General features: G+C 43.5%; 1 protein-coding gene across 1 annotated transcript in view; it reads right to left on the reverse strand.

The window, feature by feature from the left end:
• RNF217 (ring finger protein 217) overlaps nucleotides 1-16,916 on the reverse strand; it is a 62,408-nt gene that overhangs the window by 11,621 nt on the left and 33,871 nt on the right. Inside the window, exon 3 of the mRNA XM_048505579.1 lies at nucleotides 2,560-2,724. Coding sequence (XP_048361536.1) covers nucleotides 2,560-2,724 — 165 coding nt within the window. The remainder of the gene's footprint in view (nucleotides 1-2,559; nucleotides 2,725-16,916) is intronic.

Below are 16,916 nucleotides of genomic sequence, written 5' to 3' on the forward strand. Positions count from 1 at the left end.
TTGCTCCACAAATTTCTTGAACCACAAAGGTTGAGGTCCTTTTGAAATGGCCTTTTGTTGTTCTGAAGGCTTCCACCGGCATGCAAAAGTTCTCTGTAGCAGGGAGGGCGGCAATTCACTCGCACCCACAAGGATTCCAGATTTACATTTTAGATGGAGGGTGGTGGAGGACGGAGATCCTGTTGCACACACAAGGATTTTAGACAGGGGAGCAGACAGGGGCGCTAATTCTCAGCGCCTGATTTGTCATGTACAACTAAATAGTGAAAGTGAGTGAGGGGGATGGGACGAGATTCAGCCAATTTGAACACAGGAAACGGAGGCTGCCTGCGCATGCATGAAAGAGAATCCAAAAGAGCTTATGGGAAAGCCCAGGGCTTGTGGAAAACCATTCGGGGCTTCCCTCACCGGCTCTGACTTGAGCGGGGCAGAAGTGGGGAACTACAAGCAGGATGAGAAGCCCCGCAGCAGGTATGCTCCCTGGCTAAGCCACGGAGCATTAGAAAGTGCAAAATCAGCCATGGATCCCCTACTTCACCATACCATCTGCACTGTGGCACAACCCACCTTCCCAGGTAACTGTACATTCCTGATAAAGGTGCCCTGTTGGCACCAGTCCTCACTACTACCCATCGTCCTAGTCCTGGACCTTGTGAGACTTCCATGCCCCAGTTGCTTCCCCCGTTTTCTCCAAGTGCAAGCTTGGGTCTTCTACCCTGTATCAGAGGGCTCTCTTCCACTCAGGCCTCCAGAGACACCTCATGTGCCATGTCTGCCCAAGGCCTTTCCTGGGCCACAGCAGGCCTGGCCATGCCTGGTTCCTCCACACCTAGAGTTCCTCCACAGCAGGTTCTGCCATGCCTTCCCTCTCTGTTGATAGCCACATTGGGCCTTCTCTTGCTCTACAGTTGTTCCTTGGGCTAACCCTCTGGCCAGCCCTCTACCAGACTTTGAAGGCCACAACAGCCAACAAGGAGTGCATCATTTCCAGCCTGGTTGTTTACTTCCAGTCAGGCTGCCAGGGCTGCCTCTGATGTTTGAACTGCCCTACCAGCCACAGTGCATTTTCTCCTTTCTACAGACCACACAAACCAAACAAGAATAAAAATTGTTCCTTAAAGACACATATATCAATGTTAATTGTTTCTGAAGAAAAAAAATCAAATTACATACTAAACATTTCTCTGTCAACTTGGCATTTGAAATATACTTGTTTTGCAGTCAGGATAAATGAACTGTGAACCAGGAAGTCCCCAGTTCAAATCTAAGCTTGAGTTAGAGGCATGCTAATCTTCAAATCACATAATCAAGAAACCTTTATTAGGCATTTGTTACAGACACTACACAATCTAAAATACTACAGATCCAGTTAGCACAAATATAATGTCAAAATGTACATGACCATAAATTTAAATAAATTAGAGATTTAATTATTCATGTAAAATAAATTAAATAAAATAGAGATCTAATTATTCATATCTAGAGTCAAGGGAAACACATGGAACAAGTAAAGCAGTTCATATATTTGGGAGTAAATTTTTGATATAATAATCACTGGTCAATACAACAAAAATATGCACTTTACTTGGCCGACTGCAGTATGTCTCCTGTAGTACATTTCTTTTTCATTCATGGGCCATTTCCTTACTCGCCTTTTGTTGCGCGCTAAACGCTCCAAATAACGCGGGGTCCAGTGGCACTCCCCACTACCAGAGCGGTGACAACACAGCCGCCCCGACTCTGCCGCCCTCGCTACCCCTCAGCGTGTGTCATTTCTGCCCCTGTTCAGAATGGCGCCTTTTGCAAAACCCCGCACAGAGCGCGGGCAGTGGGGAGCATGACTGCACGCTCAGAAACACCCGCGGTTAACGAAGCCCGGTAAGCCTTGCTTTTCTTTTCAAAGTGGGGAAATGGCCATGGTCATCAACATAACCCTGTGACTATTCATGTATTTACAGCTAAATCTGTATCCCAGCTGTATCCCATTAGAGTCAATGAATATAATCAGTCTGTACAGAAGATCCAAGCTGTCTTTCTGCATCTTATACTGGGTGTCCCAAACTGTGTTGGATATGCAGCCATGTGTCTGAAAACCAGGTTACGACTTTTAGAAACTAGTCTTCAGATCTAATATACACTAAGATGGTATACCAACTAGGTATTAATAATAAATTAACCTTCCTGTAGCCATGGTGAACTGGAATTATTTCTGTTTTTCATATATAAAACCTTTCTTCATGCTTTTGTTTGTCAAGTAGGTCTCTCATGTTCCTTTGCATCAATTTCCTGAATCAATACAAAGCACACTGAATGTCCAACCTTGCCTGGAATTTTGCTTCCTTGACACTAGCATTCCACTGTCATCACATCTATCCTGAGAGACTGGTGTGTTGCAGCAGTTAAGCACTTTGTGAATTTAACTGGAGTGGCAGCACTTCCTTAGCAAGAATGAATTCCATTTGAGCGACATTACACACAGGGCCCAGTGTTGGAAGAACTTCACAGACCATTCCAATAAAAATGAACAGAAGTATACTGAAGGATGTGCTAAGTGCTTACCTTGCACTTTGGACACTTCTGAGCATTTCTCTGCCCATGTTCAATTTCACTGGCCCAGTGACGCAAAAGCTTGTCCCCTCTTTTGTACTCTTTGCAGTTGACACCTTCGTGCCAGGGAGAGTGGCACTTAAAACACCACACAAATTGGCACGTTGGGCACTGAATCTGTATAAATAAAAGCACAAAATAAACATTTGAATTACTGACCACTAAGTGTGTTCAGGAAACCACAAGTAAAGGGAGAAACATTAGGAGCTAAAACTACCAGATCACAGCCACACAACCCAGGAAGCCCACACAGCCAGAGGGGAGACATTCTTTTTAACACATTCTCACATCAAAATTCATTTCCCCAGAAGTTTTGTTTAAGCATTCTAAATAATTCAAAATTAAATTAACTGATCAAGGCAATTGACAATTTGTAAACCAGATGAACAGAGAGTTTCAGAGCACTGTGTGAAAGACTCCGATGAAAGAAGCCATGGTAACTCTTTGATAATTAGTCAGCATTTTAGCTGCACCCATAATGGAAGTGGCAAGAAATGAAGCCTGAATTGCTCTCAATTCTTAGTGGTTATGGGACAAGCCTGCTGATGGGCCCTTAGCAACTGAAAAGGACCTTGTGGCTAGGCTTTACCAAGAAGTTTTGAAACCAGAGTGTAGTTGCTGCATTCTAATTTTCACGTTTGGACAATTTACGACTGTAATGTGAGCTTCTTTCTAATCACTACCTTTGAAGGCTATATTCAAATGTCATAAGCTAATCTCTGTCTGCTTGTGACAGGTATGAACCCAGTTAATGATCACGCTCACATATTCCCTCCCTTCCTCCATTTCACATCAAACACTATTGAAGATTTCCTGGCTTTGGAATGAAAATGTACATCTGTTCAACTTTCATAAGATGTTTAGTCTTAAATACACTATGACATAACAGTATTCTTTCAGTTTATGTAACATGAGATCTCGCCTAACATCAGTCTTGTTTAACTACTATGAAGATACTCATACTAATATGTTGGATGGTGTTTTGATGTAGAATGTAACCTATTCCTTTTTGTTTGTTTTAAAGATGTTGGTACTCATATACAAGATTGCACTCATTTCCACCAATTCCTCCCTCAGGGCATGGGACAGCCCTACTAAAGGGTGCTAGTACTCAGTACCTGTAAGTTCCACCACAAAAATCTGAACAATTTCTTTCTAGTCTTCAGCATCAAATAAATGTTATGCATTTTATGCCTCAGAGAAAGGTGATCTCGGTGAAATTACATCACTATTTCATTATTACAATAAGCCATGGCCAATTCATACAACAGTGGACCTTTTCTCTAGCCTAAGAACTCCTAATAATCTCAAAATCAAAATAACTAGAATAAGAAACAAATGAGTAATACAACAGCTATTACTTTTTATAGCTTCAGAGAGCAAGTTTCTAATGGCTGACATACCATTCAATTCTGAGAACAAATGTTAAAATATGAAAATATTATGGAACACCTAACAACTGTACTTTGATGCCTGTTAACAACAATATGTAATATACAAGCAATGCAAATCATGGCAAGAACATGTAGATCAGCTGAACTCCTCTAATTACAAAAAAATAGAGCAATGTGCTCACCATTAAAACTAAAGTATCCAACAATAAAATGTCTTCCTTACCCACACTGCTTTTCAATAACTCTTGTTAAACTAAGTGAGTAGAGACTACAAAAATTTGTGATCTGTGAATGTAAAAACCAAGCAAACAATTATGCTGCATGCTTTCTTTGGACTATTAACCTGGACAAGATATGAATGTTAGGATAAATAGACTATATCCAACCACAACAGGAAAACTAAGAGTACTTGAGTTTTCTTAAGAAGGAGCATTAATTTCCTCTGTTTCTGTAGTCACCCAATGCAGACAATTTTAGCAAGGACTGGGTTTAGTGCTGTGGGTTGGGACCCCTTTGGGGATCGAACGACCCTTTCACAGGGGTCGCCTAAGACTCTCTGCATCAGTGTTCTCCATCTGTAAAATTGATAAATGTTAGGGTTGGGGGTCACCACAACTTGAGGAACTGTATTAAAGGGTCGCGGCATTAGGAAGGTTAAATAAATAATAATAATATTAGGAAGGTTAAAATAAATAATAATAATAAGGTTGAGAACCACTGGTTTAGTGGGAGAGGGGAAAGCTGTCCCCTCCTAGGAAATGTAAGGGTATATATATTTTCTAAACAGTGTAGTTGGGTAAAAGCCGTGGGTCCCAGGTCACAAGATTCAGAAGAATCACTGAAAGGCTCTGGAAAATACAACAGTCTTGTACCTCTTCCTATACATGAACAGCAAAGGAGCCCTCCTTGTTAGCATCATGACTATCTTATTTGGATTAAGATTCAACTTGTTCTGTTTTAGCCATACAGCCACTGCCTCAAGGCACTGCCTTAAAGATGAGTTATAAATAGCAGAGGTTGCTCCCTGTGCAAACACCAGGCCATTGCCGACCCATGGGATGGCATGATAGATTACACTAGGGCCCAGGGGTAGGGAACCTGCGGCTCTCCAGATGTTCAGGAACTACAATTCCCATCATCCTCTGTCAGCATGGCCAATTGGCCATGCTGGTAGGGGCTGATGGGAATTGTAGTTCCTGAACATCTGGAGAGCCGCAGGTTCCCTACCCCTGCACTAGGCAGACTTTGTTTATGGGGTGGTTTACCATTGTCTCCCCCAATTGTTTACACTTTACCTTCAGCAAGCTGGGTAGTCATTTCACCAACCTTGAAAGGATGGAAGCTGAGTCAACCTTGAGCCTGCTGTCTGAAACTGTGACTTACATTAGGATCAAACTTGGATTGTCAGCAGAACTTTGACTGCAGTACTGCAGTTTACTACTCTGTGCCATGGGGACTGAAATCATCCAGAGTGTTAGGATTGGAAATATGGAGATGGGTGACATCAACATATTTCAATCCTAGCACTCTGGATGATCTCATTCAGCAGCCTGACATAAACATTAGAGAGTTTTGGTCCATTTAACACTTTGACTTCAGTGATGAAAGAAAGGTGGGGTATAAAACAAAGTTGCACTTACCTGCAACTGTTGTTCATTGAGTGTCTTCAGGGCAGACATGCATGGGGAAAGCGCAGGTGCAGGCCAGCTGCAGAGAACTGACTACAAGTCTTCTAGAAGCTTCAGAGCACTCTCCTCTGTCCCTACCAGAGCCAAGAGCAGGCTTCCTGCCCAAACATTCACACAGGTTTTTTTTTCACTTTTCTATACAACCATTGCATATGTTAAAAGGAGCCATCCTCTTCTTTACATGTCCAGCATTTTCCTTTAAAATTCTTATTCTCTTTTCAATGTCCTTTGGGCTGATGTACCAACAGTAAAACATCTTATAGGTGTTTTGTGTTGATGTCTGGTAGGCTCTACATTTTACACCTTTCATCTATAAAAATTCCCATTGTTGAAAAGACATTTCTTCTTTGAAGGGTTGCACCCATTATCATATTGCAATAAACACTGATAAATTCATTCTAGTAATATGTTCTTTGTGCTGCGAAATTTCCTTTTCAATTTCTGTCAATCTTCTTATTGCTCCCACTGTTAATTTCCTTTGTTAATCTTGAGACTAACTGCATTTTTTGCCTTCATCTGTTATTTTTTTGCCAAGATTTAATTCTTTCTTGAGCATCTATCGTATCTTGATAGTTAGTATTTTTGTTCACATTCTTATCAAAATAGCTTTCACAGATGACTTTAATGGAAATATTGGAGGACTAATTCTCTTTCATGTTGTATCCGTTATTTTTAATACTCCATATCTGATTACATTATTATTCTATTGATCTATACTTCTTTTCTTGATTTATTTTTCTGTCCATAACTGTAAACCTACTTCCAAATCTGCTATTTCTAATTTTACGGTTCTCTGATCTGGGTTCCTAATTCAGTCCAAAATCCAAACCAAGCTAGCTGTTTGATTATATAATTTGATGTTGGGTACTGCCAATCCTCCTCTCTTCTCATTTTATAGCACTTTAAATCTAATTCTTGGCTTTTGCCATTCCAGATGAATTTATTTATCTGTTTCTGCCATTCTTTCAATTTTTTCTTGTATACAAATTGGTAACATTTGAAATTAAAAGTTCAAGTTTGGTAAGATATCCATTTTAATGCTGGAAATTCTTCCTAGCCATGAGATGTTTAATTTAGCGCATCTTTGATTGTTCTCTTGTATCCTCTTCCATGTCATTTTATAGTTATCTTTAAATAATGTAACTTTTTGCCCAGTCAAACGTATTCCTAAATATTTGACCTGATTTGAAGTCATGTCATAGCTAGTAATTTTGCTAATTTCTTTTTCTCCTTCCTCCAATAAAATTTCAGTAAAATTATTTTCTTATCACTCTTGATCTTATAGCCAAAAAGGAACCATTTTTTTCCAATTTGTTCCATTTCTTGTTGCATTGACCAAATTGGATTTATAATTGTCACTGCCATATCATCAGCATATCATTTCATTTTAAACTTTTCTCCATCTATCTTTAAGCTTTTTATTCTTGAGTTAGCCAATACTTCCAATGCAAGATTAACTAAAAGTGGAAATAATGGACATCCTTGTTGTGTTTCTTTTTCAATTCTATATTTGCATGTTGCTTTGACAATACTTCATATCCAATCAAAAAATCTTGATCCACGCTAAATTTTCAAGCTTCTTGAACAAAAGGTGTTAAGCTGTATTATCAAACACTTTCTATGCTTCTAAAATAATGAATGCTGCCCCCCCCCCCCCCCGCCCACAAATTCTATTGCTTTGGTGTGTTTTTTACAGATCCACACTATGTTTTCTTCCATACTCAATCAATCTTCACTGCCAGCATGCACGAACCCACTGTAACCTCTGCCATATCTCAAGTTGCTGCCCATTTGGCAATGGTAGAGAGGTGTTCAGTGAAACACTTAAGATTATTAATATTTTTTAAAAAAACACACAATTCAGAAACAGCATACTCACAAAAGGAAACAGAAGTTCTTTAGAGTTTCTGGAAACATCTCACCAAAATACATACTGCCTAAATGCGTAGTTAGAAGATTATTCTTTGACATAACTAAAATGTTCTTCCTTGTAAGCATGTGTTATCCTAAAGGTAGTCTCCTTCATCTTCAATCCAAATAAGGATTTACCCTTACCATACACCACGCAGAACCACTTCAGTTATTTTGTTTTGCAATGATAAATGTTACTAAATGATTTTCTGATCAACCTATTAAGGGGCTGCTTTTCTAATCATTATGTTTACAGGGCTGAACTTTCTATTAAACAACTGCTTCTACCAGTCATGAAGAAATGGCTTGAAAGGCAGCTGACCTTTGAAATATCTGTGTCACTGTAGATAAGCCTTGAATTTGGCAATGCATACTGTGTAAGACTGCAGTTTCACAAGCAAGATGCCCTACCACTGTAAAATTACAGGAATGAATACATGTTGCCAAAAGACTTGTTACAGTCACAGACAGAAAACAAACTGGTTTTGACACGCACCATGCAAAGGCTTGGAAATGACCAACATTTTACTCATAGAAGTGGAAAGAGGAGACATTTTCCACCTTTGATATGAGTATGCTGGGATTGTGGAAAAAGTCATGTGAAACAGCACTGCAGTAAGGAGAAACAGGAAATGCTGCTCTTCTTCCCTTTTACACCAGCAAAAAAAAACCCTGGTTAGATCCAATTCCATGTCTGGTCATCCTACAGCATCTCAAGTCTGATCAAATGTATTGGAAAAGAATTTGCACCAGTGTGAGCATCTTCCCTCCCCACCATCCTTGCAGGGTAGGCTGGTGCCCTGCTGAACTACCCATGAAGCAAAGACGCACACCAAGGTCAGTTGTTTTCCAGCAGGCAGATTTTAATCCAAGCGGTTTACAACACTCATGCAACCCTTCTCAACTTTCTCAATAGGCCTCCCTCCCTGTGTTCATTTCATTTTTCCCAAAAGGGTTCCTCCGCCCCTTGGGGATCTCTATTTCAGCCTACTAGTGGTTGGCGGCAGTGGTGGGATCCAAAAATTTTAATAACAGGTTCCGATGGTGATAGGATTCAAACAGTTGCGCAGCTGCACACACACACCCCTCCAGTCCCTATTGGGCAGGGAGGTTGCTTTAGTAACCCCTTCTCGGCACTCAGAAAAAATTAGTAACCACTTCTAGAGAACTGGTGAGAACTAGTTGGATCCCACCTCTGGTTGGCGGGCTGTCTGTTGAGCCCTGCTGGCTCGGGATTGGCCTCTCAGGTCTCTAGGTCCTCCACACTGACTGGAGCCTTGTTCTGGGCTGTGCTGGCCCCACACCACACTGTGGAATTACTGAGGCCTGTTGATTGCAGCTGGGTTGGGGCTATGCCAGCTCCACCCTTCTCAGTGGAACAGTTGAGGCGTGCTCCTGCTGCCCAGGTAATCCAGCCAGTTTCCTACAGCTTCTCTTTGCTTCTGGCTTCCAGGAAGTTCTGGTGCTTGGTGGTAATTCCAGCAGTGAGGTTGCAAATTGTGGCGTATCCTGTGGTCCTTGGGCAGCTGTCTGGGTAAGGAAGGGGGTGGGGGTGGGGAAGCCTGCAGAGTGTTGGGAGGCAGCCCTGTCCCTGGACAACCAGTATAGTGAAGCAACAGAAAACATGAGTTTCGAGTTCTAAGATATTCCACTTCCCTTACGGTAGAAAACAGGCCACATTAAAAGTAATTCAGAGAGGGAATATAAACTGCAAGGATTTTACAAGTTCATCCACTGAAGTTAATGAACAAGCAATAATAAAAATTCTCACAAAATTTAAAGAGATCAGAAAATGAGGGCTAGCATATAATTATGCAAGCAAGCTTAAATATGCAAACATTTACCTATACAAGACACATATAATACAAGGCAAGGACTTGTGGCAGGCATCTCATTTTCTTCCAGTATGGCCATCCCTACACTATTTCCTATTTCCCTCCCTCCCCCTGGCAGTCCCCATAGCCTCTCTATCTTTCTATCTTCCTTCTCTCCCAAACACCCACCAACCTACCTTTACCTGCTTCCTCTCAGCTTTCACAGAATCATGAGTGATATAAGTCATCTAGTCCAACCCCCTGCTCAATACAAGATCAGCCTGTAACATACCTGAAAATGTTTGACCAGACACTACTTCAAGATTACCAGTGAAGGAAGTTTGCCACCTCCCTAGGCAGCCAATTCCACTGCTGAACTACCCTTAGGCCATTTCTGCATGGACAGCAGAAGTGGCTGGCCACCGGCATAATTCATGCCAGTGGAGCCATGGGACCATTTTAACGGTCCTGTGCAGGCAGTCCTAAAGCCGCCGTAGGCTGCAGGAACGGCTTCTCCAGTTTGTTTTGTTTACCTACCTTTTCACCCTGCGAAGCTCTGGATGGAGGAAGGGACATGCCCATGCTGCCCTCCGATCCCTAGGGTTCAGTGTGGCGTGTTCTTCCTGCCTTCCGGAGCTTTGCAGGAAGAAAAGTTAGTTAAACAAACAAACCTGCAGGGCCTAAAAGCGGCACCCTCATGGTGGTGTGCTTTGCGCGCGCTGGCAGGAAGACGCCACTTTTCAAATAACTTGCTGATTGAGAGAGTTAGGAAAGGAGCATTTTCCCACGGTGTTTTTACCATCCCTAGGGTGCTGTTTTGGGGGTGTACAGAAATGGCCTTACTGAAAAAAAAATGTTCCTCATATCTAGCCAATACCTTCCTGCCCGTAATTTATATCCATTATTGTGAATCCTATCCTCAGCTGCCAGCAGGAGTAGCTCCAATGATCTCCTCTAAGTGACAGACTTTCAGATACTTAAAGAGAGCAATCATGTCCCCCTTCATTCTCCTCTTTTCCAGACTGAACATTTCCATGCTCCTCAGCCTTTTGGCTTCCAGGCCCCTGATCATCCTTGTCACTCTACTCTGTTCCCACTCCATTCTGTCCATACCTTATTGAAGTGAGGTCTTCAGAACTGCACACCAGGTGTGACCTGACTAATGTGTACAGCAGGACAATGACATCTGACAATTTGGATGTTATGCCTCTCTTGACAGACCCCAAGACTGCATTAGCCTTTTTGATTTCTGCATCACATGGACTACTTGTATTTAGCTTACAGTCCACTCATACCCTAAGATCTTGTTCACACACACTGTAACTCTCTGTTTTTCTGTTTCTCCGGCAACCTCTTCCAGTCTCTTCTCTCCCATCTGCTGATCTACAATTTGTAACATTCAGGATCGCCTTCTTCTCTTCCCATTCTAGCTTCGTTTCATCTCTTCTGTTACCTTTTTCAGTCTCCCATTCACCCATGCCTTCAACAGACAGAAATCAAGGCTTGGAAAGCTTAGCAATATTACTGTGGCTGCCTAACACCTCCCGCTCCAAAAGCCACCAAGATCTCAGAATGTAGCTGAGCAGGTTCAGGGGGCATTTATCTCTTAAAGAAACATATGTTGCTTTTATTAATCTTGTGTTTTTTAAAAAAAAAATTACATTTCAAATTTTTATGCAAACTAGGAGTTGCTTTCAGGTTTGTACAAAAAATCTCCCCTACCTGTTCCTGGCACCACTGTGTGGATTTTTACATCCACACTCTAAAAGCCTGGTTCAGAATTAGATGTAGTGACACGTTCCCTCAAACATAACATTGACACTGGAATGTTACAGACTCCCACTAGTGTTGTTCTGCCCACTGTTACATAGGAGAAGTTGGCTTTCCAGTGTTAGTGCAGCTGCCTACTGACACAGCTTTTCTGTAAACTATGAAACAAAGAGTTGGATTTGCACACAGCATGCATTCATAGATAGCTGGCAAGAGAACTGAATTTTATGTACAAAACTGCCTTTCTGCCCATATTGAAAGAACAGAACCCCAACTGTTGATTGAGAGCAACTTGAGATTGATGCCATACTGCAACCGCTGTAAGAATGCTAGATAATTTTTTCGTGTTAATTGCACGGTAAATAGAAAGATTAAGCATGAAGTCTGATGTTTTATGGACAGTAGAGCCACTTGTAGTGAATGGAAAATACTGGCATTTTCACAACAGGTTAAGAACTTTGGGGTGCTCATAGATCTAGTTTGCTCTTTCAAAGAAAATAGCTGATAGAGTGCCTTCTATCAGCTATATCTGGTTTTCAAGGCCTTTCTTGGGTGTTTTCCAGACGGACATAATGTTCTGGGATAGACCCGGAGGAGGAGCCGATTTGAGACCTGGATGAAATACTCCATTTTGTTTTGCAAGAGACTGGGACTTCTGTATTCACATTACAAGTGTCCCATATTCTGATTGGCTGTTGTTTTTGAGTGGCAGCTGCAAGCACCTATCAGCATGCTCGGTGTACCACGTTCTGATTGGCTGTTGTTTTTGAGTGGCAGTATCCCACAAGACCATAATCACGTGGTAATCTCCTTTTGTTTGTGAAGCGGCAGCATTTCTATTCGAGTGATCAGCCACCTTAGTTAAGGCCAATATTCAGGGGATTTTGGGAATCAGCATAAATACTGACTAGAATACTGTGACAGTCACATTTTGTAAACATGCAGAAAGTACAGTAATGAGCATGCTCAGCGTCCCACATTCTGACTGGCTATTGTTTTTGAGTGGCAGCTGCAAGTACCTATCAGCATGCTTGGTGTCCCGCATTCTGATTGGCTGTTGTTTTTGCGTGGCAGCTTGAACAAACATCAGGTGGAGAAATCAGGAGGCTGGCCGGGAAAAATAAACCGTCTGTGTTCCTGATTGGTTTTTGCACGGTAGCAGGCTCTAGCAGGCTCACCCTGGGATTTTTAAAAAGAACCTCCAATTTGGCAATTTTTAAAAATTCTAGGATAAGGGAAGTATCGTGGGCCAGCCCCGATTTAGGACTGGAAGCCATGCAAAAATCATGCACAAACGGGAATGTTTCACCTTCCCATCCCAGGATATTTGGACTGTGGAAAAAACACCTTAGATTCAGCCTATCTAGCCATGCTGATTCTTCATAGCCAGACTAATGCAATGTAGGACTGCCTCAAAGAGAACCTGGAAATTATTCAGAATGGGCAGCCCAATTATGATCAGGGGATAGCTGACAGGAACAATCTTGCTTATCTTAAAGTAGCTACACTGCATCCAGGCCTGCTGCTGGATAAGCAGATGGCAGCTGTGGCCAGGAATGCCTTTTACTAGCTTCACCTGGTTAGTCTGTTGCAACCTTTCCTGAGCAGAAAAGATGTGGCCACTGTGGTGAATGTCCTGGTTACATTTCAATTAGATTACTTCAGTGCACTCAATGTAGGGCTGCCCTGAAAAGTGTTCTGAAACTTCAACTGATGCAGAATACTTCAGCCAGGATGTTGACTGGAATGGATCAAAGGGACCATATCACTCCTGTCTTTGCCCATCTATACTGTCTCCCAGTCTGTTTCCAGGCCCAATTCAAGATGCTAGTATTGATCTATAAAGCTCTATACATGGTCAGATGTCTTCAACACTGAAGAACTGCCCTCTCCCTTATATACCTACCCAACCACTATGGTCATCTACTTCTGAGACCCTGCTTTGAGTGCCCCCACCTTCTGAGATTAGGTGAATGGCAATCCCAGAGAGGGCCTTCTCAGTCTTGCCCCACAAAATTCTGAGAGACTTGTCTGTCTTTTTCTGTTGCCATCATCTACCAGTAAGTAAATACTTTTTTTGCTGCATTTGGCATTCCATCAGCAATTCCTACTTACTGCTCAATATTTTAAGTGTATTGTATTTTAGCTCGACTTTTGTTTGAATTATGTGTTTTTGTTGGTTGTAATGGTTTTTAATGTGTGGTTTTATTATGGTTTTAATTTGTTAACTACGTTGGTGGCTCTTAGGAAGGCAGAAAAATAGGGTATACATTTTGTAAAATAAATGAATAAATAAATAAAATATTTGGCTGCCAGTTTGTTTCCAAGTTCAATTTAAGTTTCTAAGTTATGACTTTCAAAAACCTTTATAGTTTCTGGGAAGAATCATCTCTTTCCATATATTCCTGTGTGCCAACAACAGCCTCACTTACAAAGTAGCCCACCTGAATTCTACCAGAGACCATGCTTTCTTCAGTGTAGTTACCACTTTGTCAAATGAGTTTCCTGAGAAGGTGAGTCTTTAGATATATGCAGGACTTTTAATACAGACTGCAGGCATCTTCTGGGCAGAGGTGGATTATCTGGGGTCTTACTTTGTATGTTTTAAATTGGTATTTGTAAGACACATTGAGCTGGGAAAAAGGTAGAACAAAACTTTTAAATCAATATTTAACTAATACAAGAAAACATTTTGAAGTATTGTCAAAGGCTGTCACGGCTGGAACCACTGGGGTGTTATATGGTTTCCAGACTGTATGGCTGTGTTCCAGTAGCATTTTCTCCTGACATTTCACCTGCATCTGTGCCTAGCATCTTCAGAAGATCCTCTGAAGATGAAAGCCACAGATGCAGGCAAAACGTCAGGAGAAAATGCTACTAGAACACAGCCATACAACCCGGAAAACACACAACACCCGAAATATTTTAAAACTCAACTGCTAAAGAACACTTTAGAATCATAATCATAGCTGAGTCAGTTGCCCAGTCCAAATCCAATGAAACAGATTCTCAAAATCACAGTCTAGTGTACTTTAAGGGCACACTGCAGATTTATGTTCCTTCCTGCTTCACATACTCTCAGATTTGCCTCTTCATTATAATTTGGTTAGTTTACCATGATGTACAAATCAGCAAATTATTGTTAACCCCTTGTCTCTAAAACCATGATTTCCTATGATTTGGAAGCAGCAGTAATCATATTTTGCCAGGCTGAATGTTATCTGAACCAGTTTTGTACCCAGTCATCCATTTGGCTATTGCTATTAAGGACATGCAGTATAAAAATACCTTAAATAATTAAAGTAAATCTAGCTCAGTTTTCTCTGTAATGACAGATGCAGGCTCTAGAGAAGTGATAGCAAACCTTTTGGGCTCAGTGTGTCAAAAATTCAGAAAATGCCCAATTTGACTCTTCTGGGGTGTCACTCCACCATCCTTTACATATTCATTTATTTTAAAAATTCAATCAAATCATCTGTGGTGTTATTTATCATATAAAGAAATGTCAAATAATTACAAAAAGTAATAATTTGAATCAAACTGAAAAAATATGGAACACATTGTATTTTATTTAATTAATATCAATTAATGACTTTTTTGTTGCTAAGTGTTAATAGGTAAGTCTGAAATTGGTGTGCACTTCAAGCCCAAGCAAGCAGCACTAATTTCATGTGTCAGTTGGTTTCTTTTTCCATTTTAATATTATCTAACACTGAGAATAAGGTCTTGCAAAAATATATAGAGGAAAAATTGTGAGTACAGCCATGGCTAGATTTTTAAGGATTCAAACAGTTTCTAGTATTCATCTCCAAGCATTCAAAATTTCTTGTTCATAGTGACAGTCTTCATTCTGCAGGCAGTTGCTTTCCAGATCCTCAAGCTGAGACTTCAGGTTAACAAACACTTGAGTCCAGATGCATGCCTGGAACTCTGTTAACTGTAGCTAATAAGATGCACCTGAATAACCAGGGGCAGCCATTGCTGCTGTGGTGAGCAACGCAGCAAGATAAGGGGCATGCATGGCCTGGCGGCAAGCTGCAGAACCGGGTGCAATGATTGGCTCCCAGCAAAAAGGCGGGAGGAGCCCGGGTATATTAAGACGCCTTCCCCGGTCCGCGCCCTTCCTGGCGGCGAGAACCAGCAAGGCGTGGTCGTGTGTTTGGTGTCTCGCGTAAGGCCTGGAAGGAGACTGGTCACACGGCCTTCTTAGCTGATTTTTCCTCTTCCTCTGGCTCTCCTCGCTTCTCTCGTTTCAACCTTTTCTTATTTTCACCTCTTCTGGGTCGTGGCTGGTCTACAGAATGCTTGGCCGCCATGCGGGGCCGAAAAGCGGCAAAGAGCAGGGAGCCTTGTTGCAGAGGCGGCGGTGCCATCCGGGCCAGAGCTCAGGTGCTCTGTTGAACAGGCCAGTGCGTCGGGCCCCGACTGCGTCCGGTACGGCCGTACGTCGATCACTTGACCTACTCGCCCAGTTGTTGGGCGAATCAGAGCAGCGGGCGCAGGGCGGCCGCTGAGGTTTGGGCTTGTCTCCCATCGGCAGGAGCCGGCCGGTCGGCGTGGCAGGACAGTCTCCCTTAGGGGGGGCCCTCCCCGCGGTCCCGGGGGGTGCCGGCTCTGCATCTTCCCGGCCCGAACCTGCCGGGGCCAGGATGAGGCACCGATCCTGCTCTAATGGTCCGCAACCATGGTGGACACCCTTCTGTTGCACCTTTCCCAAGTCCTCGGGCGGAGCGGCTGGCGAGAGTCTGACCCCACCTCGGGGGTCCGGGGCCCTGAGCCCTATCGGCGTCGGCGGCGGCCGAGGTAGCGGCGCCCGGGGCGGGAAAAGCCTCGAAAGCGGAGGGCAGCGGAGGAGCTGCACTCTTTCGGCCACCGGGTCAGCGCCAGCGTCCACATCGGGTGGACGCTGATCCGGCCGGCCCCTCGGGGCGCCAGTGGGCAGGAAGGGAGGAAGCCCGATGCGTCAGTGGCTGCTCCCATTCCTCCAGGGCGATCCCCCCAGCTCCTCGCCGTCGGGTGAGTCTACTGGAGTGATGATGACGCGGTTATAGGTTACTGGGGAATTTTGGGTGCGGGAGGAGAGGGTGCCTGCTCTCCCACTGTGGCTTGCAAAGCCGCGCCCAGCAGGGCGTTTGGGGGTGGCGGCGCCATCCCCTGGTCCGGGCCCACGAGCGCACCGCTGCAACTCTCGCCCGGGTCCCACCTCCCCAGGAAGTCTTCCCGGGAGCGGGCGCTGGATGGGTATTACGTGGACATCTTTAAGTTCCCTGCGCGCGGGGAGTGTGGGGAGTTGGGTTTGTCGGAGGCGAGGAAGGCCAACAAAAAAACGGAAGCGACCCGGCAGCAGCCGAAGCGGAATTTTTAACAACTGGCTGCAGGGCTTCACCGGAATTCCTGGCCCTCATTGGGCCGCCAGCGTATCCCCCCTCGCCGGGCCTGGCACCTGGCAGCTCACATGGCCCATGTGCTGCGGGCTCGGGCGCTGGCTGGGGAAACTGCGCCATCGCTTACGACGAGGCCACCCGCAAGAACGCCTGCACAAGTGCCTCTTCCGTTGGGGATCTCATCCACGACCAAACTTGGATGGTCGTGGTCCAGCTCGTACCATGGGAGGGGCGGCGGAACCTCCCGTCCCAACAAAACCCGGCAGAGCCTACCCGGGGCGGGTGGGGGCAAAGGGGATGTGTTGGGAATTCAACAAAGGTGCTTGCCAGCGGCCAAAATGTAGATTT

The sequence above is a fragment of the Sphaerodactylus townsendi genome, linkage group LG01, assembly GCF_021028975.2.
Source record: "Sphaerodactylus townsendi isolate TG3544 linkage group LG01, MPM_Stown_v2.3, whole genome shotgun sequence".
Taxonomy (NCBI): domain Eukaryota; kingdom Metazoa; phylum Chordata; class Lepidosauria; order Squamata; family Sphaerodactylidae; genus Sphaerodactylus; species Sphaerodactylus townsendi.